Source organism: Armigeres subalbatus, chromosome 3, assembly GCF_024139115.2.
Source record: "Armigeres subalbatus isolate Guangzhou_Male chromosome 3, GZ_Asu_2, whole genome shotgun sequence".
Lineage (NCBI taxonomy): Eukaryota > Metazoa > Arthropoda > Insecta > Diptera > Culicidae > Armigeres > Armigeres subalbatus.
This window is the reverse complement of record NC_085141.1, coordinates 225886222-225912328: the sequence shown is the minus strand read 5'-3', so window position 1 is coordinate 225912328 and position 26107 is coordinate 225886222. Positions and strand designations below refer to the sequence as shown.

At 38.5% G+C, this 26107-nt stretch overlaps 3 protein-coding genes across 3 annotated transcripts; 2 read left to right on the top strand and 1 right to left on the bottom strand.

Moving 5' to 3' along the window:
- Positions 1 to 242: 242 nt before the first annotated feature.
- On the top strand, positions 243 to 1085 carry LOC134222323 (uncharacterized). The gene has a single exon (XM_062701473.1). The coding sequence runs from the start codon at positions 243 to 245 to the stop codon at positions 1083 to 1085; it is 843 nt and encodes a 280-aa protein (XP_062557457.1).
- A 7013-nt stretch (positions 1086 to 8098) lies between these two features.
- On the top strand, positions 8099 to 22894 carry LOC134220440 (cAMP-regulated phosphoprotein 19). The gene is made up of 3 exons (XM_062699498.1): positions 8099 to 8280; positions 21718 to 21822; positions 21889 to 22894. The coding sequence occupies exons 2-3, from the start codon at positions 21757 to 21759 to the stop codon at positions 22195 to 22197; spliced, it is 375 nt and encodes a 124-aa protein (XP_062555482.1). The 5' UTR covers positions 8099 to 8280; positions 21718 to 21756; the 3' UTR covers positions 22198 to 22894.
- A 1425-nt stretch (positions 22895 to 24319) lies between these two features.
- On the bottom strand, positions 24320 to 25411 carry LOC134226199 (viral IAP-associated factor homolog). The gene is made up of 2 exons (XM_062706812.1): positions 25198 to 25411; positions 24320 to 25100 (listed from the first exon to the last, which is right to left on the bottom strand). Exons 1-2 carry the CDS (start codon positions 25201 to 25203, stop codon positions 24408 to 24410), a joined length of 699 nt encoding a protein of 232 aa, XP_062562796.1. The 5' UTR covers positions 25204 to 25411; the 3' UTR covers positions 24320 to 24407.
- Positions 25412 to 26107: the final 696 nt, after the last annotated feature.

The window sequence follows — 26107 nt, the reverse complement described above, 5'->3', positions numbered from 1 at the left end:
AGGCTTTCAGCGATCGTGTACGTACACGCACGTTTCACTCACACTTTTACTCGGTTTGTTTGCAACCACGAGCAGCTGTCACGGCAAAATCAAATGGGATTGTTTGCAACCACGAACCTGCGTTCGTGTTGGTGAGAAATGTCGGCGAGACCCTAATGTGCGTTGCACATACAATTTAGATGCGAATTTAGCTCAGTGTAGTAATAGTCGACTATTTCAGTCGGTATCTTAAGGTAATAGAGATGAAGGGAACAACTGCTGCGAAAACTATTGAGGCACTAGAGAAAGTATTCATCGAACAAACCTACCCAGAAGCGATCCGTAGCGACAATGGTCCGCCCTTCGCTAGTGAAGAGTTTGCTCAATACTGTTTGAGTAAGAATATTCGGCTCATCCACACCATTCCATACTGGCCGCAAATGAATGGGATGGTGGAGCGGGAGAATCAAGGCGTTTTGAGAGCATTACGCATTGCCAGGGCTACTGGGGTGGATTGGCGCAAAGCTATCCGGGATTATGTACATATGTACAACACCACACCGCATTCTATGACAGAGAAGGCACCATTGGAATTGCTTATGGGGCGACCAGTGAAAGACCTACTTCCCTCACTGCGGACGGAACCTACAATACTTCGAGATGAAGGAGTAAGGGATAACGATGCCATGAAGAAACTTAAAGGGAAGCTTTATGCGGACGAACATAGACACGCGAAACCATCGAGCATTGAAATAGGTGATTTTGTCATGCTGAAGAGCTATGAAAGCGGAAAGTTGGAGCCAAACTTTCAACTGGACCGCTTCAAGGTAGTTGAGCGTACTGGTAATGACGTGATTGTAGAAAGCGAAGAAGGTGTGCAATATCGCAGATGTGTAACACACTTGAAAAAATGGCCGAAAGCAACACATACGTACACAGAGCACCGGGTATCTGAAAACGAACCAGAGCAGGGTCCGAAACCGTCAAATTTGCCGGGAACAAAGAAGTCGGAAGGAAAGCGTGGATCAGGAGAAAACACACTACAGGAGCCGTCATCTAAACGTCCAATCATAATGACGAAAAAACCATCACGATTCAATGTTTAAGTAACTTTCAATCTTATTTAATGCAACTTCAAATGGAAATAAATGTTTATATGCGACTATTTTTTTTCTTTCTTCATTTTCTTTGGACTAGGAGAGGGATGTAGAGTTTAAGTTTTGATATTTATTTAATGGGTAGATTAAAATATTAACTGGGTATACTTCAGTAAGCGTGTATGTGGAGAGTATCGTAGTCATCGCGCGAGCGTGGTGTAGAAAAGCGTATGCGCTGCTGGTGGCGCTCGAGATACAGCGTCACTTGACTGTAGACTATACTAGCAAACGGATGTGGTAAAACTTGTGGAGCCAAACGACGATAAGGAATTGGCAGACTGTACAGTGGAGGACCAACGCGCACTGGAAGCTTTCGAACGGAAAGTGCTGCGTACCATCTATGATGGGGTGCAGATGCGGACGGTACGTGGAGGAGGTGAATGAACCACGAGTTGCATCAGCTGTTGGGACCGCGTTCACACCGCGAAAAACGGAAGACTGCAATGGGCCGGGCACGTAGCCAGAATGTCGGAAAGTAATCCGGTGAAAATGGTTCTCGACAACGATCCGACGGGAACAAGAAGGCGAGGTGCACAACGGACAAGGTGGATCGATCATGTGGAGGACGATTTGCGGACCCTCCGCCGACTGCGTGATTGGCGAAGTGCAGCCATGGACCGAGCTGAATGGATAAGACTTTTATGTATTGCACAGGCCACTCCGGAGTCTGGTAATAAATAAATGTACATGGGGCTGAGAAAGAAACCAATCCTAGGCCGTATAGCCTATGAATTGTGTAACTTTGATTAGCTTAGAAATAGAGATTTATTTTAGAACTTTTTTGGAAGAATGTTTTATTTTTCATGAAACAAGTGGAGCTGTAACTCTCAAAATGGAAGGTTGTTTTCAGTGTATCGTACCTTGGAGTAAGATAAACCAAAATCTGCAACCAAACACCTGATAAGACATCTCAGATCATGTTAGGATTGGGATGCGACCAGGCAGCAATCGCCGTGCCGTGTTGGTGTTATGGGTTCAACAGTTTAGAGTCCATCAGCAAAAACTTTCCCAAAAAGAAAAACTAAAATTTCGGAAATAAGTTCCAGTATTTTTTTAAATAATATAAAGTTTGTGCTAAGTTCGTTACTGCATAAATATATTACAAATATTCATATTCTTTGATTTCTCTTAACATTCTTTGTCATCATTTTCCATTAAAACTCCAAATTTATAATGCAATTACTCCCATTTTGGACTTTTTTTTCGTTTCCTTGTTATTTTTCTTATTCCCCCCCCCCTCGTGTTTTCCGAGAGCTGTCGGACATAAAATAAATTTAATATTTGTATCGGCCTTATGGGGAAACTGGAATAGTACCAGGGATGCTACACAAGGCAATGGGTTTGTATTGCTACAAAGCGCGCCTGGAAGAACGCTGCAAAAAAGATTGTGATTTGGAAAATCACAAAGCGTGTCAGGAAGACCACTTGAAAATTAATTGTGGTTTAGAAAATCACAAAACGTGTCTGGAAGACCGCTGGAAAACGGATTGTGGTTTGGAAAATCACAAAGCGCGTCTGGAAGACCGCTGGAAAATGGATTATAGTTTGAAAAATCACAAAGCGCGTTTGGTAGATGTATAAATGGATTGTCGTTTGGAAAATCAAAAAGCGTGTCTGGAAGACCGCTGGAAAATGGATTATGGTTTGGAAAATCACATAGCGCGTCTGGAAGACCGCTGGAAAATTAATTGTGGTTTAGAAAATCACAAAACGTGTCTGGAAGACCGCTGGAAAATGGATTGTGGTTTGGAATTTCACCAAGCGTTTCTGGAAGACCGCTGGAAAACGGATTGTGGTTTGGAAAATAATAAAGCGCGTCTGGAAGACCGTTAGAAAATGGATTGTAGTTTGAAAAATCACAAAGCGTGACTAGAAGAGCTGGAGAATTAATTGTGGTTTAGAAAATCGCAAAGCGTGTCTGGAAGACCGCTGGAAAATGGATTGTGGTTTGGAAAATCACAAAGCGCGTCTGGAAGAGCTGGAAAATGGAATGTGGTTGAAAAAATCACAAAGCGTGGGAGACCGCTAGAAAATGGTTTGTGGTTTGCAATACCACAATGCGTGTCTGGGAGACTGCCGAGAAAAGGGTTGACAATCTATAAAATCCCAAGGTGGGTCATGGAAGCATTGATTTTGCTTAAAATAAATTTAGTTTGAAATGTATAATTTGGCGACTTTAGTGTACATGGGGGTTCTCCTTAGCCGTGCGGTAAGACGCGCGGCTACAAAGCAAGACCATGCTGAGGGATTGGAAATTGTCTCGACTTCCCTGAGCAGAAAAGTATCATCGTGTTAGCCTCATGATATGCGAATGCAAAAATCGTAACATGGCTTAGAAACATCGCAGTTAATGACTATGGAAGTGCTTAATGAACACTAAGCTGCGAGGCGGCTCTGTCCCAGTGTGGGGATGTAATGCTAATAAGAAGAAGAAGAGAAGTTTTCATGAGACTACCAGTTAAGCTAGTTCTAACGAAACCTGTGAGATATGGAGATATATCGTATGCTACAAAGTTGTTTGGAAGGCTTAATATATTATCTTGAAGTTTTTTTTGGAATTTACTGACTTAGTAGTCGTAGCGGAATTACCCGTTGGGTGAGATATCCAACATTCACGAAGTTCAAAAACGTTGCCAGCATTCACAAAGTCATAAGTTTGGAGTTATTGGCTAATAGTACTACTGGTTAACATAAGTCTAAAATTTAGGTACCGTAATCCGGGGTAACATTGATCATTTGTTTAATTGTTTTGTAAATATTTCCCCCGTAAGTGAAATCACATCAATTTCATATTTTTAAAACGAGTACTGCTACATGTAGAATTATAAGGCTGTTGTTCTTACACAGAGAAAAAAAAGTTGGGATTTTAACATTTTTCTAATTTCATTTTAAAAGTAAGGGAAATTTGGTATTTTTAAGAGCTAAAACTTTCCACTCAAATGTTAAATTGATAGATTTGAAAGTTTTTCTTTCAATATTGAATTCTGATTCTGACAGTGAAACTCTTAAATCAAAATTTTAAAAATAGTCGAACAAGCTTCGAAATTTCACGTTTCTGGCCGCACTGACAGACAGAAACAATGTAACTGGCAGCCCACGACCATGTCAGTTCAGTTGCAGTTGAAGAAAAAATGAAGCAAGTGCTAGCGGCAAGAAGCGTTTTCTTTTCACTTGATCAGGTATTTACTTAGACAATTTGTTTAAAAGGCAAGAAATTTAATAAAACGTGTTATGTAATTTTCAGTACTGCACTCCGTCATGCCTCAGTTTATATTCCCGACATCCCAAATGGCTTCCCGGTGGAAGTGAAGATGCCCAATAAGACACAGAACAGCATAATCGAACGCAACTCAGCATCACAAATACGATCCCCATAAAGATGATGTTTTCATCGACGAATACGGTTTCTATGGAATCGGCGAAGGTGGCAGCGAACTTGGCTATGGTCGAGGGAAAGATCGTAGTCCTGGTGGAACAGTAGATCGATAATCCACATGAAGTAACATAGCAACGGAACGATGTCAACGATGCTTTCGGAGGGGTATCGGTCGTTAAATGAGTGGCATGAGAGTAATAGACGAAGTCCCATGTAAATAAATCTAAATTAGGAAAATGAAAATAAAATATAGAATTTCACACACATAACCTTGTACAAAATAATTTCATTTGATTATTTTACAATTGTATTTCACAAAATTTAGGCTTAAAATGAATATTCCCATCTTGTTGCTTTGAGAGCATAACTTGTTGAAATAAATAGATAAAACGCATTTAAATTTGAGAGGAAAACTTTTATTTTAAATAACAGTTGGGTTCTGCCAAATTAACGTTTTTTGCATTGGTAAATTTAACAATCCTATACTTTCTACTGAAAATCACTAACTCATTTTCTTAATTTTACCAACGATTCTTTTAATTTTACCAACGATTTTTTTTTGTGTGTATAAGGCTTATAAGGCTGTTGTTCTTGATTATTTGATAATTTTAAACTTGTTTTAAAAATGGTTTTAGTAGGGGTTTTTGATTTACCAATTTGGGGTAACTTTGATTTGTAACTTTGATTTGTAACTTTAACAATAAGTAATTGTGATAACAGGAAATAATACTTTAATATTCATTTCTTGAAAATGGTGAAACTGATCAATGTTACCCCGGTGATCAATGTTCCCCCGGATAACGGTATATACTTATGCTATCTCATTTAAGTACGATATTATATCCTAGGCCAGATGATGCCAAACTACTTGTACATGCGACCCACCTAGCAGAATCGCCATTATGAATTGCTTCATATCCCATCATTATATTACTTTGAATGGATTAGAAGTGATTTGAAATTCGAACAGATTTAGATAGGATTTGGATTAGATTTTGATTGGATTTGGATTTGATTGGAATGGATTTGATTTGAAACGGGTTTGGATTAGATTTTGGTTGGATTTGGATTGGATTTGGACTTGATTTGGATTGGATTGGATTTAGATTTGGATAAAAATTGCATTTGATTGGATTTGGAACGGATTCAGATAGGATTTGGATCGGATTGTATTAGATTTTGATTGGATTGGATGTGGAACGGATTTGGATTGAATGTGGAATGGATTTGAATTGGATTTGGATTGGTTTTGGATTGAATTTCGATTGGATTTGGATTGGATTTGGATTGGATTTGGATTGGATTTGGATTGGATTTGGATTGGATTTGGATTGGATTTGGATTGGATTTGGATTGGATTTGGATTGGATTTGGATTGGATTTGGATTGGATTTGGATTGATTTGGATTGATTTGGATTGATTTGGATTGATTTGGATTGATTTGGATTGATTTGGATTGATTTGGATTGATTTGATTGATTTGGATTGATTTGGATTGATTTGATTGATTTGGATTGATTTGATTGGATTTAGATTGATTTGGATTGATTTGATTGATTTGGATTGAATTTGGATTGATTTGGATTGATTTGGATTGATTTGGATTGGATTTGGATTGGATTTGGATTGGATTTGGATTGGATTTGGATTGGATTTGGATTGGATTTGGATTGGATTTGGATTGGATTTGGATTGGATTTGGATTGAATTTGGATTGGATTTGGATTGAATTAGGATTAGATGTTGATTGGAATTGAATTGTATGTAGCTTGGATTTTTATTGGAATTGGATTGAATTTGGATTGGATTTAAATGGTTTGGATTTCATTGTATTTGACAAAATCTCAAAATTTATTGTTCTCCATTCAGATCCAAATCTAATGGCTGTGATAGATTTGTGGGACAAAATAGGGACAAGAGTAGACAAGAATTGAATTGTATGTAGCTTGGATTTTTATTGGAATTGGATTGAATTTGGATTGGATTTAAATGGTTTGGATTTCATTGTATTTGACAAAATCTCAAAATTTATTGTTCTCCATTCACTACATAGATCCAAATCTAATGGCTGTGATAGATTTGTGGGACAAAATAGGGACAAGAGTATGAATCAAAAATCGTCTTTCGCAACTCATCATTGATCAGCCCACGACCTCCCTAGGAGTCCCGGTCCACAGTTTGGGAACACATGTTCTTAGCGGTTGTTGGCAAATTCAACATCGATATGTAGAAGGTCAGCTTGCTGGTATTACTATATATATGAAGCTGATAGTTGGATTTAATGGACAGTATAAGATATTTAGATTATTGCTACAATATAAAATGTTTCTTGTGAGATCAATACCATAACACTAGGTATCAATTTAGTTTAACATTTAAATGATACAACCTATTAACTTGCATTTCGTTGTTCTGCGATTGAAAGCCACGATGACCAGACAAGTTTATTTTGGTTATAGTTCAGTTTTCAAAGTAAATTAGACATCGGTTTCTCAAAAACAATATCATCTTTTTCTCGCGTAAATAACTTTAAAAAAATCATTGCGTTCTATGCTAGAGGATTTTTTTGTCTTGCCTTTTTTAATGAGAGAAGAAGGGAAATGTGGGGATTGAGTCAGCGAGTCATTGACCTCAGCGTGTCGATCAGTGCGCAGCAAGCCATGCCATGACTCGACCTCTTCTGGTCAGACCACTGTGGCGTGCACACGCACCCACGGAGCGCTGCTGTCATAACACTCCGGCTCTTTGGCCGCTCCGGCCATTTGTGGCCACACATTAGCGATGCTCATATAGAACATGTATGTTTACTGAATGCTATTATTAGGCTTTTAAGCAACTTAAATGCCAACATAAAGCCATTGATATGCTGTGACTTAATGCTTACGGTTACTTCCATACCCAAGTAACCATAAGCGTTATAACATGGCATCAATGCAGCACTGTATTCAATTATAATGCATCCCTTTATGCTACGTTTTGATAGGGCAAGTGAATTGAACAACTCAGTTGAATTCAATTGACTTGCCAAAAGTTGAACATGTTCAACTTTCTTTTCGTTCAAGTGAATTGAATTAGGATGTTTACACGTTCAGTTCACGTTCGATTCAACCGACTTGCTCAATTCACTTGCCTAATCTAAACGTAGCATTAAAGTTAACTATAGAGCTATAGCTCTGAATGCTAATACAATGCTAATTTAAAGCGACAAAAGGCGAAATAACGTGCCCATAAATAAATCTGGATATGATACACGGCGTTTGGCGTTTGGCAAGGCGTTTGTAATGTTCCCAAATGGGTACTTGCACAAAACTTCACGCGGCGAATGACTATCGAAAGGTACGGCCGCGCCAAACGATACACCGCAATGCTATTCACCCATAAGAAACAAGTAAACGGGGTGAATAAAGCGCGGCGGTACCTTTCATGAAGGGTTCGCCGCGTGCAATTTTCAGAAAATCAGGCAATAACTCCAGTATCGACCCCACCACACCGCATCCACGCTTATCTATCAAAGCAATGTATCTAGAGTCGACATTGATAAATTAGGATTCTGCAGTTTGGTTGACATTTGAATTTGGTCGACATTCGATGAGACGTCAAATTTGCGTCAACTCAACGCTGAGAAACGAAACGAACATCGTTTTGATCCGCAGAAAAAAACAGAAGTTTTTGCAGTTTTTAATTGAAAAAAATAATTTTGGTGCAGTGAAAACCTTTATTTTACCCAGTAATCACAGCTTACGGGCAATTCCATTCGAACATTAAAGGTAGGTGTTATTTAAATTAGTATTGCTATGCGGACTCAACGCTTACGCTTTCCGCATTGGAAAAGCAAAAATTGCAATGTCGGAAGGAAACAAAACAAGCCTTCATTGCATGGTGCGATAATTACGACCGCAGACGCCTTCAAGGCTATCGACAATTCCATCGCAGCTGAAACATTCCTGTAATATAATGATCTGATATTGTGTGTTTAATGTTCTACAGTAAGAACATATTTTCAAAACGCTTGTTTTTACCTCAGGTTTTTACCGCAAAGGTTGCACAATTTCATTGAGACCCACAAAGCACTTCCAAACACATTTAGCAACTTTTTTTTTTTTTTAGTTATATATAAAAACTCCAAATCAATGGAATCAATTGATAACGATCAAGAAATGGCGCTTCTATTCCGGATGAAATGTCTATAGTACTTTATGTACTCCAAAACTAACTTGTTTGTACTTGTTCGATTGAAGGGATTGAAGGTGTTTTCACGAAAATAGGAATTCCAATAAGAAACATCTTAACCGCCACAATCGGCTGACTGATTTGAACTAGCAGACCCAACGAACTTCGTTTCGTTTTGATTTGAGGCTCCCCCAGACCTAATCGATTTCATCGCAGCGACGGCGACAACTAGTCGCCGCGATTCTATCGTTGAGTCGCTGCAGGCAATGTAATATTTACGCTTCCATACCAACGGCAACAGAATCGCTGTCGCCAAGCGATAGCAACGCGTCGCATGTATTCGGCGACAGCGTAAATATTACATTGCCTGCAGCGACTCAACGATAGAATCGCGGCGACTAGTTGTCGCCGTCGCTGCGATGAAATCGCTTAGGTCTGGGGAAGCCTTTTATCTCTGACTATTTATGTTTCATTTGTTTTGTGAGCCCCTCTTTCCATAGGGGGGAGGGGTTTCAAACTACCACAGAAACATATCTTCCCTTCTAAAACCTCCACATGCCAGATTTTTTTACATTTACTTGATTAAAGGCTCCCCCAGACCTGAGCGATTTCATCGCCGCAACGGCGACAACTAGTCGCCGCGATTTTATCGTTGGATCGCTGCAGGCAATGTTCTATTTACGCTTCCATACCAACGGCGACAGAATCGCGTCGCGACTGTCGCATCGCGTGTGCTTGGGGGAACCTTAATTCTCAAGTTATACAGAAATTGCTGTTTAATTTGTATAGGAGCCCCCCTTTCCAAAGCGGGGAGGAGTCTCAAACCATCTTAAAAACCTTCTACGGCGCCAAAAACCTCTGCATACAAATTTTTACGCCGATCGGTTCAGTAGTTTCCGAGTCTATAATATGTATATATGTATGTATATTGTCTATATATATGTATATTGAATAAACCTTAGATATTGAACAAAATCTAGAGTCTTTAAGTTGGTTATTGAAAAGCTTAACATTTGAAAATCAAATTTGTTTTTTGGAACTGTTGGACGACCTTCAGTATCAGTCAATCTGTGTCGTGACTTTTACGTAATTTGCGAAAGAAACTTTATCCTTATCCGCTTTACTCCGTCAAACTGCACTCTGAAATTTTTTTAAACTAAATAGATTTAAAGTCATGCTAATTGACTATTCGCCTGGTTGACCCCAACTTCGTTTAAATGCCAACAAATCTGACTTAGTATAACTTTGATTTATACGAACCATAGTATAAGTTATCAAAAAACTAAAATAGCATAGCAACTGATGGCGCCTCCAGTTGAAATATTTCAATTTTGTTTTGTTTTTTTTTTATTAATATGAATGACGAAAAACAATTGTAGACACCATTTATTATTTGTTTATTCAAATATTTGTTTAAATTTTTCCTGATTTTAATGCATAGACGTTATATTGTTTGTATATAAACTACATAGTTGGGTTACGTTGGATGAGTGCTTCCTAATGGAACGTACACACGGTCAAGCAGTTTGACCAACATTGACTCCACCTCTCGTTTATTCAAACATCCATCAAGTTTTTCCAACAGCAGCACGAACAATTAATTTATTAGACCAACAATATCACACACGAACGACCGAAGCGCAAACTAGAGCACCAACCATCAAAAAATATATGAGGGTTTGTGCAACTTCACTACAAATGCTCAAACATGTTCGGCGAACCTTGACTCCGCCCCCGACTACTCAAACCAAAATCAAACCGTTTTAATTTTCTCCAACCTATCCACCAACTGTCAAATGGTTGCTCGAACAACTTCACACACGTTCAAACGAAGCAGCAACCGAAGCGTTTTCTTGGGGGCGGAGTCAATGTTCGTCAAACTGCTTGACTGGTGTGTACGTTGCATAATCCTTGGTATGGGAAAAGGCAGTGACCTGGGACAGTGACCTTTCGTCTGGATTTGCTGAATGGTCCCCGAAGATATAGTTGCCCATTAGCCGGGCCTGGTGTTTGTAGGTAATAAATAAGTTGACCAGCTGGCCATGAATCAGCAGGTCCTTGTTTAAGTAATCTGCAAGTGTGAATTGCCTTGCCATCGCCGGTTTCTGCTTTCCGAATTTCAGTATCAAGCAAACACTATTTCTCGGGTACTTATTCAAAAGGACGTATGTGATTTTGTAAACAAAGATTCAAACGTCGATTTGTCCAATCTGATGGCCCTCCCACGCAAACCAACACCACCAACAGGTAGCCGAAGGCTTCCCCTACCTGTCTGTGGTGATGGTTTGCGTGGAAGTGCTATCAGATTGGACAAATCGGCGTTCGAATCTTTGTTTACAAAATCACATACGGCCTTTTGAATAAGTACCCGAGATTTGATGTTGGGGAAAACTTGAATCATATGCTGCATTCTGGCGCTCATGCAGATCCGGTGGTATGATCCGTTCTCGGGTGACTGACGGTGGCTGCCAATAAGTTGAAGTGCTAAAAAAATCCGTACATCCAGGGCGTGGAAGTGCAAAAGTCGTGCGTTTCGCGTGACATTCCCTACAGCATGTCAGCTGTGTCCATGAACAAGAAAAACTTTGTCCAGAAACACCAAAGTTTTGGCCGACCGAAACGTGATCGCTCTGATGATCACCAGTGCGGAATAAGTTATGCTGCAAAATAAGAAATATATCAAAATATGTATAACGACTGAGTTCATCTTAATTAAATATATACTTACATTTTTAACTGCAACATTATGGCTCAGTTACAATAACTAAAATAATAATGAAAAATTTTCGCTCTTTTACCAAACTGGTTATGCTGAATTGCGGTGCCATCTTGTTCAACATAATCAATACAAGAAGTAAATAAATCAACGCTATACTATCATAGTATACATTATTATTATCCGTAGTATACTATTTAAACTATGATTCGTATAACTTTCAAAAATTCCAAAAATGTATAACTTTAAATCTATTTTAAATTTATTTTATTTCTGAGTGTGCTTGACCATGTGTACGTTCCATAAGGGGCAAAAAAGATTAATTCGCGAATTGTTCAATCTGATGGCACTCCAATGCAAACCATGATCACAGACAGGCAAAGGGAGGCTTCGGCTACCTGTTCATGGTATTGGTTGGGCGGAAGTGCCATCAGGTTGGACAAAAATCGACGTATGAATCTTTGTTTACAAAATCACATATACGTCCTTTGGAATAAGTACCCGAGATATATACGTTTCTCAATGAGAATTAAATGATTTGACTCAATGAAGTGAGGAAAAGTTGCTCTTTGAGACTCTTTCCGAAGGACGGAATGGCTGGTGGCGATTTTTTTTAATAATTAGTTGGCTTATCTAACAGTAGACAGTAGGTTATTGTCTATTGCATTTATTGTGTTTGCTTAGAAACAAAAAAAAAAATTAATCACTGACTTGAGTTTAGGACTTCCATTTTATTTCTACACGTTGTTCAGGCCTGGTAGCGGGTCACTTTTTAGTGACTTGGTCACTTTTTTCGGGCAAGTCACTAAAAAGTCCCTTTTTTCGACCTCAAGTCACTAAAGTCACTTTTTCTCGCAAAAAGTCACTATTTTCAACTATTTTGAAACTATTGACTAAGATTTTTTTAAATAAAACTTTATGTACCCATCGGATGATGCTTTGATCTTGGCGGAAATAAAATTACGGATCTTAAAAAATGATCGCGCTGAAACTTCGTCAGCCGTTTAACTCGCTGCTTTTACTGGCATTTCACCAGTAGCTAATTGAAGGTGTTTCACGTCACAATTTATAAATTGGTATACAGTCATGCAAGCAGGAGACCTGCCAATTCCGATTTTGTTTTAAAGCTCAAACTGTATACAGTAGGAGAAGGTGGGAAGATTTGATTCCTTGGGAGACTTGACCCCTTGGGAGACTTAATTCTCTGCTGTTTCACCGAGAACTATAGCAGTATTGTTAGAGTGTACTTTTATTATAGATCCTCTAGACAAATGATCGTTATGTGGCGAATTATTTTTTGATTGACAGCCTTATTTACTCTATTATTTACTGTGTTTGTCCCTCCTAAAGATGTTTTTATGCAAAATTTGAACAACTTCCCCTAATATTGACAAAATGCTATCATTTTTTCACAGCACAAGCCGTCAATATGCTAAATGATCTCCACTGATAAAAATGCCAACATTCCACCACAATTTCAGGATAATTGGATTTTGAGTTGTTGTCACAATATGAGGACACTTGATTCTGAGACTGAGAAGTTTGACAAACAAATTCAAGAAAATATAAATTTGTTCTCAAGCGGCTATTTTTTTGTAGATTTGACAGATGTGATGAAGGGTTTGCTCTAAAAAAATATTAATTGAGTAGATGTTATAGAGAGAGAATCAAGTCTCCCCAATATTGAAGATTGCAAGCGCTATCGAATTCCATAGCAAAAATCGTTCATGAATACGTACAGCAAGTAGGGAAATCTGTGTGTTTTGGAAAAAAAATTCAAATAGTTCAGAGAGCATAGTCCTGCAGTATAAGCAGAAGGTTGAGCGTGGTTGAGCGTTCAAAACTTAATTTTCACTGATTCTCACGTGAAGGGAATGCTCCTTCACGCAGATTTTTGCCTAGAAATCATTTTTCAGAAAAGAAAACAGGTCTTATTAGCGATAACTATCACCGAGAAAATTCTTTATATTGAATATATTTGTCGCACACATAAATATTTGCAATTTGGCGACCCAAATATATGCAATTTGTACCCACACATAAATTCAATAACTGCATATTAGAGACCACACATACATTTTATTTGATTATAGATTATATTTGTACTTCGCGTGGAGAGTGGTTATGTGTGCACTAATCAGAATCATGAATTAAATTAATGGATTTTTGCCAATAAAAATGTGTGGAATTTTTGTAGTGTATGTTTCGCTCACTTCCAGTGGCGTAAAATTTTGATTTTCTCGGAGGACTACTCATAGTTTTGGGTACTGTTTTTCACTGATATTTAATAAAATTTCCGTGGGATTAAAAGGAAGGCCAATACAATTTTTCTGAGTAGATAAAAGTTAGCGTGTACGATTTTCATTTCTCTTCTGAGTTCGTTCTAAAGCGCATTTTACACCTCCCGTGAACGTGAACGTGAACAAACTGTTTTTCGATAATAACTTCTTGATATATACTCAAATCGTGAGGGAATCATGTTCAAATGAAAGGCAGATGCTACATTTAGTAGTGAGATGCATAAAAACATTAAAAATATCAATAATATCAGATTTATGAGCAGTCCACGGTCATGCCTGTGAAATCATCGTGAAATCGTATCTGCGGTGAACTCACCGCAAGTGTAAACGCGACGGTGAACATGAACGTGGAGCTGTGGTGAATTCAAAAATACAAGGAGAAGAGATTGATTTTGATTGGGAGTTCACATCGACCGAGACTGTTTACTGTTCTCGTTGAATCGGTTTCGGGTGGGTTCCTGCTTTGTGTGTCGCTGTCGCCCTCGTATCGGTTTGGTCGGAAGGAAACTAACTCAGTAGTTTCTCATAAATGAATTGTGTTTCTTTTTTATTATTTGGTAATATTATTTTTTCTTTTTAAATATTTTTTTATTTTAATACTTCAATCATTCGTATATTCAATCGAAAAATTTATATTTTCATAGATAGTTTACTTCACTCATAAAAAAACATGATTTTTCTTTTTCTAGTTCCTTTACTCAATGTTCCATAAACATTTCCACAGTTATTATTTGATGTTTCTATTTCTGTGCCCGTCAATTGCATGGATATGTGTCTTATGTGGCAAGTACAAAGATACGCTATGTCCAGTGAGTTAAGAATGCCCGAAGATAAAAAAAAATCCTTAAGGCCGCAACGAAAATCGAGAATACTCCGCCTTTGCTGACAAGGCTAACTTGAAACCATTGTATTTATTATTTTATTTATTATTTTTTTATTTCATGATTTATATTAAATGTAATAGTTAATTTATATTTTATTAAATTATATTAATTTATACGGGTCTCCAGTTAGCCTTGCGAGCAAAGGCGTAGGATTCCCAACCCAAATGGCGAGTTCGATTCTCGGTCCGACCTAGAATGTTTGCGGGTTGGAAGATTATCGGCTCCCTTCCACTGTATAGTGTACCGTGGACCCCCGATAATTTGAACGGTACCTCATTCAAATTAACGGGGTTCATTTTTAATTTGAACTTCTGGTTACTCTATTTGCATAAGAAAAACTTGTTTCTGGCTGCTCTCTTTGCTGGTTTGTTTTGATTCTGCATTCCGTTTCACGATGTTCCATTTTTCTTTCCTCGATTCCACGTGTTAAATGACGTTTGAACCATTTTTAATTTGAACGATGTTCAAACGAACGGGGTTCAAATTAAAAAGTGTTCAGATTAAAAGCGGTCATATTACCGGGGGTCCACGGTATCCATTTTACTTGCCACACAAGATACGTACTTATGCGATTGACAGAAATGCCAATAGAACACTAAGTTAAAGGTAAGCCAAGTTTCAGTGGAATGTAGAGCCAATGCACACTGCGAAAACCCGATTTCGAACTTTTTTTTAACTTTCTTTACGAGCAATTTATAGAAGAAATCAAGGGCTTATTCGAAACGGAATTTTCCAAGAAAATTCAGTGAGTGCTGTTTCATTGAACGTGGAACACTTCTGTATGTAGATATTGTGCATGTTTTCCCCCAATGTTCCATATATCACGAGTTTTCATATTTTTTGTCATTTTATCTTTAGGAAATTGCTCTAAAACTGTGTTCATCTCTTCACTGTGGATCCATAGAGGGGCATCAAAAGTTAGAAATTTTTGGAATTTAGGGGTCAAATAGGCATCAAAGTGCATTTTATGCGAACTTTCATGTATTCTGTAAAAATGAATCATATTTACAAATAATTGTTGATATAAATGTCCAAAAATGTTGTACAGATATTGATAAATGTTTGTGAAACGATAACTAAAGAACTAAATCATTTCGCAAATGTTTTGTTTTGTGATTTATTGGATAAAACACGATTTTTAAATACTTTTGAATAGAGCCGATGCCGAACATTTCCAAACCATACCCGATTGCACAACTAGACAAGAGTTATCATATTATTTGAGGGTCGATGTGACAATAGATAGACGCCCAAATTCCTCTATTAAATTATAAAGCTCAGTAATTGTGAGTTAAAAAATTATGGAGTTATATTAATTCAATGATAATTTGTCAATTATACTATGAAAATAACAAATGTTCGTATATTCATTGAAAAAAATGATTCCAGGGGGTTTTTGAGGTCAAACAAGCTCAGAAGCTTATTTTATATTAAAAATAAATTCTCAAAAATGCGCTTCGATGATTATTTTACCCAAAAATCACTTTAATTTCCTACTTTTACCAATAAAATATGCATAGTACTTTTTGAGGATCCACGATGAAGAGGAAAATACAATTTTAGTACAATATTTTATAGATAAAAGGCCGAAAAATGAAAAATTTTGATTTATGGGACATTGAAATAAAACGAGCTCAATAACTACATACAGTAGTATCCCGCATCTATAAAAAATCACTCACCGAATTTCTTTGAAAATTTCCTTTTGAATAAGCCCTTATTCTCCTCTGTGAGTCGTCCGTGAAAAAAGTTATTCTATTTTGTAAAAAAATTATTTAATGATCTTTGAGACTTGTATGACCCCAAAGTCCCCTATAATTCAATACATTCAATGAAATATATGATTATTCGTTATTTTCATTATATCATTGGCAAATATCATTATTATTGTCAGTTGTCAGTTGTCAGTATTGTCAGTTTCGCTGGTAACAAAACGCATCGATCACTTTTTTACACCTTTAAAATCGTCGCCAATATCTTTAATGTAAATGTGTGTTAATGCAAAGCCAAATCATTAAAACATGCAAAAAAAAGTACTCAATTTCTGGAAATAATCTGATTATTGAAATCAAACAATTTTGTTCACAGTTGCTCTAACAGATCTTATGGCCATGTTTGCTGGCGACGATTTCGGCGGCAATTTGCTTTGCGACGATCTTAAATCGACGCGGCCGAAACATTCAAATAAAATGCATATTGACGCTTATTAAACATCAAAATCCCTTCAATTTTCAACTATAACCAGCAAAATATATGTAGGGTAAAACGACCTATTATGGAGAGGTCAAGCACCGTATCAAAACAAAACTGATTTCAAAAATTCTTTAAAAATTACCTGTTGGTCTTTTTCCACATTGCAGTAGTCGAATAGGTTGCTCATTAACTACAGTTTCGTAAATATTACGTCAATTGTGCTTAACTTATGTTGTTTTGTTTTTATCACAAGAAAAACAAACTACCGCAATAATAGGACGCAGTTGCCTATCGTTGCGACATTTTTCCAAGGTCAGTCCTATTGTTGCGGTATTGCATGTAATTCTTATGGAAATCGATACCACAACAATAGGACCTTAGCACTATCGCAATAATAGGCTCAAAGGATTCGATTTTTTAATGAAAAATGTTGATTTTTCATAATTTTGAACGGAATTTTGTCGAATAAAAGCTGTTCTAGTCGTTAATTCGATGAGTTTTAGCGTATCCACAATTGTTTTTAATGCTATTATATCCAGAATGGACTATTTAAACACTATCGCAACATTAGGATATACCACAACGATAGGACGTTTTACCCTTCTGTCGATCCACAGTGAAGAGATAAACACAATTAAGAGCAATGTCCTAAAGACAAAATGACAAACATATGTAAACTCGTGATGTATGGAATATTGGGGCAAAGCGAGCCTCATAACTACATACAGAAGTATTCCACGTCCTTGATTCTTAAATTCTTTGGAAAATTCCCTTTTGAATAAGCGCTTCATCTTTTCTGTAAGTTGTCCGTAAAAAAAGTTATTATATTTTCCTTTTTTGAAACCTTGTGTGCAATGAAGGAAAAATATCATTTTTTTTTCGTGTGTTTTTACAACACCATTATTATTGTTCATTAATTATAATTTGTACATTTGCTTATTTATTGAGTCGCTGATTTACTAGTATTTACTGCTCATAAAAGCATAGATTTCCCATATAGATAGCAAATCTTGTAAATATTGGACAGTTATGCTTGCATTGGAAATTTAGTAATTTTTTAATTATTAACTGATTAATTCATCTTTTTTTTTATTCATCCATTTATTAATTTTTTATTTAATTGATTTATGAATTTATTAATTTGTTTATTTATCAATTTGCTAATTTAATAATTTATTAATCCGTCTAAGACGAATTAAGTACTGTCCATTTAATTCCACCAGTTAATTTTCGTTATCTTTGCAGATACGTATTTCGACCACAACTGTGATTCTCATTCGACCCAAAAACGCTTAATTTCGTCTCATCGAACTTGCAACTGAAACTGAAAGTCACTATTTGGTCACTTTTTCTGCAACTGAAAGTCACTATTTGGTCCCTTTTTTCGTCAGTTTTGGTCACTAAAGTCACTTTTTTGAGCTGCATCGGTCGCTACCAGCGATCGGGGCTATGAGGCTTCTTTTTTATGCGGATTCTGGGTCTCACGCGTGTTTACGCGTTTACGCAATATTTTGAGTAAGGGCTTGGTGCCTTTATATCACTAATTCTACTTTATAAAAAGGAGATCATGTTAGCGTAAAACAACGGTAGCCTCAACCAAATACATTCGACCAGTTAGCCGACACCTATGCGCATATTCAATTCTATTTGCGCATATTCTAAACATTGCAGTAGTGTATATAGTAACCATCTTTTTTAGTATATGACAATAGATATTTGTGTTCGGCACGTTCGTGTTTTTCTCCCGTGAGTTTTTCCGAATTTCCCGAGTTATTTTTCCGCGTTCTGACGCAATCCCACTGTGTACCTGTTCACCTTCTTCAACAGATCAAGCTATCGCTCCCTGGCGCTTCTTTTTCATATCAGATTATTCTGTCAATAATCTCTTTGCAATTATAATTGTTAGTCAGATAAATGTAGAATTGCCTACATCAAACTGCCTGATACTTAGTAGCGGTAGATACTTTTGTTTAAAGATAGAATAATATTTATTTCTACCCGTTCATGGATGCTATCTTCTTCTTCTTCATTGGCATTACATCCTGCATAAGCGTACACACTAGAGTGGGGCGTCATGGTCATTTTTTCAAATCAATGGTTTTTTGAAGCCATTCTGGGTCCTAAACAACTGTGCAGAATATGGAACCGATTGGTTGCTTCCTCGCTTTCCGCATCGCGTTTGAAATTTGTATGGAAATTAGTATGGGAGAACGTATATTTTTGCATTTCTACTACTACAGGTTTCAGTTCATCGTAAACCAAGTGGCACATTGCGTTAAAGTATAACCCAAAGGATGCCGAAAAACTTTGCTGAAGAAGGCACGTTGCTGGAACGTCCACGAAAAAAGTTATAACGCTTCGAACATTGAGTGTTCAAACCATATGCAAAAAATCGTTCATTCTGCCAACACTGCCGTACTACGTAGACCAATAATTTAACTGAGTGTTATTTCAAAATAATTGATCTTATAGGGCTTTAGAGCTAATGGGAGCTATACGGAATTATTTCACAAAGAAAAAAATACGACAAGAAGGAAGATGGGTTTTGCCCTTCGATAACCATAGGTTGTCCGATAGTGCTGGCAGAAACATTGATTTCTTGCATATGGTTTAAACAATCAATTTTCGAAACGTAATAACATTTTTTGTAGACCTTCCAGCTACATATCTTCTTCGGCAAAGTCTTTCGGCATCCTCCAGACTATATGCTAACGTATTGAGTCACGTGATTGATGATAAATTGAAGCCGCTAAGAGCAAAAATGTGAAAAAGTACGTTTTCCCATAATAATCTTTATGTAAATTTAAAACGCGATGCGGCATGCGAGGTTGCAACCAATCGAGCCCATATTTTGCACAGTTGATTGGGGTCCCAAAATGATTTAGAAAAACCTTGATCTCACTTGATCGGACAAAGTTTCCGTTTTTTCATACAACTGCGCCCCACTCTAGTACACACGCTCAAACACGTTGAACCAACATTGACTCCGCCTCCAAGAAAATGCTTTGGTTGCTGCTTTGTTCGACCTTGTGTGAAGTTGTTCGAACAAACATTTGACAGTTGGAAGCTCGGTTGGAAAAATTTAAAACGGTTTAATTTTGGCGATTTTGGTACGCCGAACATGTGTTAGCATTTGTAGTGAAGTTGCACAAACCCCCATGTATTTTTTGATGGTTGGTGCTCAAGTTGGGGCTTCGGTCGTTCGTGTGTTGGTTGAATAAATTGATTGTCCATGCTTATTTAATTACTTATGGATCCTGTACACCTCCGGTGGTGCAAAAGGCCGACTTGAAAGATCTCCCTCCTGAGCGTTGCCCGGCTATCGCTTTAACCTGTTGCCAGGTTAGATTTCGGTCGACTTCTTTTATTTCTTTATTGAGGCTTCGCCGCAATAAGCTTGGCTGCCAGGTCTGCCTCTGCTGCAATGTCCCGCTGGGTTCCAGTCTAATGCATATTTACAGATTTCGTTTACGCCCCTTCGTAGAATGTGACTTCCGACTTCCGATCCCGAATTTCTGTTTCTATCGGCCTCTGGTGACAACGACGATGGAGCTCGTTGTTTGAGATCCAGTTGTGAGGCCACCAGGCCCGAATTATATACCGCAGGCATCTGTTAATGAACACCTGCAGCCGTTGAGTGTTCTCCACTGATACACATCATGTTTCGCTAGCGTATAACAGCACAGATTTCACGTTAGAGTTGAAAATTCGTATTTTGGTGCGTTCACTTATCTGCCTGTTTTTCCAGATATTTCTTAAACTCGCAAAGGCAGCCCTTGCTTTCTTGATCCTTGCGCCTATGTCGATCTTGGTACCGTCGTCTGATGCCATTTGGCTACCAAGATATTGGAAGCTTTCAACATTCTCCACTGGTTGCCAGGTTACTGTGAAACTGGAAGGGGTCACCGTGTTTACATCCAACGATTTGGTTTTGTTGACGTTGATGACTAAACCTGCCGAAGAGGAGCGCTCGGCAAGGTCGTTGAGCTTACTCTGCATATCAGAACGCCGTTGCGCGAGGAGTGCAACATCATCAGCCAATTCGAAGTCGTTTAGGTGCTCCATGGTTATAGGCTGCCATAACAGCCCGCGGTTTGGTTCACGGTCAATCGCATCTACCAGAATCTCATCGATTACGATGAGGAACAGTAACGGTGATAGAATACATCCTTGCCTCACACCAGCTACGACCCTGATAGGGTCGGACAGGACCCCATTATGCAGCACTCTACACGAACGCACCCTCTCACTCTAACTGATGTCAGAAGAACAACAGTGCCCAGGCTACACTACCAGCTAAGTACGTAACCCTTAGCTGGCGGTCAATTGTCATCTGAAGACCCGTGGAAGCGTGAGTATTGGAACTTGTGAGGACCAAAGCTATGTTAGGCGTCCCTTCCCGGATGTCAACTCACCATTTCGCAGCCCTCGCCGTTGGTATGGAAGCGTAAATAGAACATTGCCGGCGGCGACCGAACGATAGAATCGCGGCGACTAGTTGTCGCCGTCGTGGCTATGAAATCGCTTAGGTCTGGGGGAGCCTTTATGTTTTGATCATAACCGTGATGTCATGTTGCTCATTTTTGATGAACTTTTTTTGCTCATTGTGCGAATAAATTCCAAGCCTGGCCCGTGTTCCTTACGTGAACGGTTCAACTTCTCATAGAACTTCCGTGTGTTATTAGCGCGGTATAGTTGCTCCGTCTCTTCACGGTCTCGATCTTCCTGCTGGCGCTTTTTCCTTCGAAAAATCGAGTTTTATCTGTTCCGCGCCCGTCTGTATCATACCTTATTCACCCTCGAACCGTACCTTGTGCAGCGGTTACGGTGCTGTGCTACCAATTGCGGATCGAATATTTTTCCAGTCATCTTCAAGCTGCACCTAACCGCTTGGATTAATAGCCGCCCAATAAATCTTTTCATTCTCATTTATTTTTCCAGAAAATATCTCTGCAGAAACTAAGCCTTTGAGCAGCCACAATGAGTTCGGAAGAGAGCACAGAGCCAACCCCCAATGAGCAGACTACTGCTGAACAATCAGAGGAAGTAAGCTGCCGAACGACAATCTTCACCAAAAGCACACATTAATCAAAACGCATTTCTCGCCCACAGCAGGAGCAACAGCAGTCGGTCAGTGAACTGGAAAAACAGGAAGAAGCTAAGATGAAGGCAAAGTACGGCCCAAATACAGGTCTCGGACCTCGTGGACTTGGTGGCCATTCAGCTTTCCTACAGAAGCGACTCCAGAAGGGGCAAAAGTACTTCGACTCTGGCGATTATCAGATGGCAAAACAGAAAGGCGGTGGCGTGAAGCAGGTGTTTGCCAACAAGGTCCCAACAGGCGAGGCCATTCCCACGCCGGAAACCGTACCTGTGAGGAAAACGTCGATTATTCAGACCTGCAACAAGTTTCAAAGTTAAGTAAGCGTAGAGCATCTTTGCCTGTCTCATGTGAACATTTACTGATATCCGCCCTTTTTTCATCCCCACCCTCCTCCCCACACAAGATTGTTTTATTCTCATTGTACTTGTGCCGATTTTTCGAATCAGCTCCAACTATACGAACATAAATTCCCTTTACCCCTCCTTTTCGGCATGTGGACACCTTTCATGGGCAGTGGACCGCGTGCTACTGAAACTAGATTCAACAGAATCTTATATTTAGGTACATGTTTTAATTACTCAAAATATACGTTACACATATGATCATCAGCTTCAAGAAAGTTTCCTTATTTAATTCTTTAGATCAATGAGCAAAAAATATAGTAGGGAAATAATACACAAAGATACAAAAGTCACTTGAAATGAAAAAAAAAATCTCACTTGGAAACGTTTTTTGCTTTACTAAAAGGTGGTGACGATTCTAACAGATCAGTTGAGGTGCACACGTTATACAGTTCACACTGGATGCATTGCGAGGGGTTTCACACACACAAAGTTCATTTAGTATCGGCCGAATAGCTACGCGTCTGAATTGCAAAGTGCACAGCGCGAACATTTTAAAGTGTTATCCCGCTGAACTGAAACCAGCTTTTCTGTGCAAACGGGGAGAGAGTTTCGATGTTCTGTAATGTATATGTGAATAATTATCCATTTTAATTTTAAATGCTAGGGAAAACATGTTTTTTTTTTTCATTAGTGGCAAAGATATCACAGCCATGTTATACACTGGATTCTGTTTTTACACGATTTACATTTTCTCAATTTTGCACTCATCCTAAATGTTTAACGTATATTAATTACCATGCGATTTTTCTTCGAATTCTTTAGAATTTTTTGAAAAAGGGGAAATGTTCGGTTCTCCATCTCACTGTACATATATCCATCTCATCGCTAAACAAAGAAATACGGCACCAAATTCGTCGCTCCTTTTTGTCAACATGCGTGCTCACTGCTGAAAAAAATCACAAAAATAATAAACAAACCAAACTCCTTTTCATTGCTTTGTTTTTGATGGGATTGAAATAGGAGCTATGAGATGAAGTGGCGAACCGTTCCCCTATGTTGCAAAGACTTTGATCAAAATTACGAGCAAAAAAAAATTGTGTAAAACTAGAATCCTGTGTACTTATTTCACCACCAAATCCCTGTCAATAATAGAACAAAACCTGCCAAATCCGTCTTTTCCCCTATATGATTCCATGGAAAGTCTTTCTAGTGATTGTGATAAGGGAAAAGACGGCTTTGGCAGGTTTTGTTCTATTATTGTCAGGGGGGTTTTTGTCACAAAATTTTATGAAATTTGGCCACAATATTCTTTGATATGCAAAGAATGTTTAGGCCAAATTTGAACATAATCAGTCATAAAAACCCCCCTGACAATAATAGATCAAAACTTGCCAAAGCCGTCATTCCCCCTATAAAGGGAAGGTAACAATTTTTTTAGGAAAAATCTTTCTTGAGTATATGGTAGGGTGGCCGCCCTCTTATTTTATTCTATTTGTTATTGGAGCTCTGGGTAAAATATCGGTATACAAATCGGTGACGCTAGATGACGGTAATCTTATTCTTCTTCTTCTTCTTCTATATACATAAAAATGAATTTCTGTCTGTCTGAACCTTATAGACTCCGAAACTACTCAACCGATCGGCGTGAAAATTTGTCTGCAGAGGTTTTTGGGCCCGGGGAAGGTTCTTAAGATGGTTCGTGACCCCTCCCTCCTTTGGAAAGGGGGCTCCCATACAAATGAAACAGAAATTCCTGCATAACTCGAGAACTAATCAGAAAATAAATCAATTTCAGGCGAAACGAAGTTCGTCGGGTCTGCTAGTAACAAATATAGATTTGAGTGACAAAACAAAGGGAAAATCCATAAGTTACGTAACGCAAAAACACACTCCGCTCTCCCCAAGTCACACTTTGTATAAATCATTCAAAATTACGTAATTTATAAATGCTCCCAAACCGGTTTTGCAGAATGCCTAAACGTCGAACAATTCAAAATAAGTCATTTTGATCAACCCAACCCAACTTCCCCAATAATATGTTTCGTTGCTTCAATTGAGCTTCAAGTCATCTTGATATCACATTGATCACATACGGTTAGACTTAGTTAAATGTAATAAATGTTTATTGCATTGTGATAACGATGATTTTGGCGATTACAAAATATAACTTAGAAAAAAGCTGATCACCAATCATTACTGTCCGCCAGATCCGCAAACATCTTATCCTTGACAGCCCTTGCCTTACGAGGATCCTCCGTGATGGTCGTCTCGATGGCCTTGGCTTGTCCCAGCATGTACTCCAGCTCCTCACAGCTCAGGTTGGGTCCGCCCAGCTCGACAGGCCCCACCAGCTGCTTCTTCATTTGGCCCTCATAGTACACGAAGATAGTCGGCAAATTGCGTTCGGGATAATTGGGAATACATGTGGTGGCGATAGCTTTGATGAATTTAGTTGCCGGGAATCGCACGGCCAACTGGGCGAGGTGCTGATTGATCAGCGAACAGAACGGAACGCCTCGGCTGTATAGATGCAAAACTACGTAAATTTCCTGTCCGGCTTTGGTGACTTCTTGAACGTAGTCCTGGCCAGAAATCTCCATAACAGACCCAAATTTAGCCTTCTGAACTGCAGCTTGCATTTCGGCTATCCGCCTTTTGCGATACTCGAGCAGTATAGCTTCGTCCTCGGAGTCTTCCAGCTCGTCCAGTTCATCTAAGCCCATGTTCGAGAGGTCTTTGCTTTGATTCTGCTTCTGTTCTATGGTGTTCTCAATCATTCCGATAATGTCATCTTCGGTTATTTCCTTTTCCTTTTTCGGAGGAAGTATTCCCTTCGCCCGCAGAACATCATTCCACTCGGTGTCCTCATTGGGGTCCTAGCGAAAGAAAAAAAAACACATCAATCGTAATGCACATTTTTTGCCTTAAAAGGAAATAGACAATCTTCATTGACCTGCACATGGTATGACTCACCTGCATTTTCAATAGTACAAAGCCAAATATCACTGCACAGAAAATAAATTACATCTATGGAATCCAACCTTATATTTAAAGTATATTCTCATACAATTTTACAGTTATAATGTGAACCATGCACCGAAATTTTTGTAAAATAAAAATAAGTATGTACTCGGGTGCTGCACAGTTTGCACTGCAGTTGTCAGTTCTAATCCGTCTTATTAACGTTTTCCTTTCTGCTGCTTTCTGAATGTCACACTGTGTAAAAACAAAACGCGGTTGAAATGGGTGCGATTTTCAAATAGACGAATCCAAGTAAAAATAAGATGACAACCGACGGTGTTAACTTTGACAAATCCTACAGCACAGCATAGGAAGATAATTTTAAAATGTTTATAATAAATTCTGGACTAAATGTAATTTTAATCAGATTGATGTACGATATGGAAAAAGTTTATAACTATATAATCGATACATTTTTGGAAAATATGCATAAAAAATAATAAATAAACTTGTTAATTAAATAACTTGGCTGCGTATATGCTCAGAATATATGTTTCCAAAAATGAACAAATTGATACTAAATTTGCGAAAAGAAGTCCACGTAACTTGGAGGGACTCGAACGCTCAACCTCCTACTCTCTAGATAGGCGTGATAACCCCTACACAACAAGACCACAATTCCCACGTAGCATCTTTCCGATGCTGAGTGCACGTGGCGGTAAAACAACGCAGGTGTGCATTGGCCCTGACAGCAGCGCGAAAACAAAACGGGGGCTGGATGATGCTTTTTTATTTCACCTGGCAAGGCATAGGAAGTCAATTTTGAAATGCTTATTAAAACGTTAAAAAGGCCCTCCTTAGCCTAGCGGCAAGATGCGCGGCTATAAAGCAAGACCATGCTGAGGGTGGCTGGGTTCGATTC

What these genes read in the sequence shown, in the direction of transcription:
- LOC134222323 (XM_062701473.1), top strand. Translation starts at nt 243, where the DNA reads ATGAAGGGAACAACTGCTGCGAAAACTATTGAGGCACTAGAGAAAGTA.
- LOC134220440 (XM_062699498.1), top strand. Translation starts at nt 21,757, where the DNA reads ATGAGTTCGGAAGAGAGCACAGAGCCAACCCCCAATGAGCAGACTACT. An exon ending in CTGCTGAACAATCAGAGGAA is followed by an intron (nt 21,823 to 21,888) that starts GTAAGCTGCCGA and finishes TCTCGCCCACAG; the next exon opens with CAGGAGCAACAGCAGTCGGT.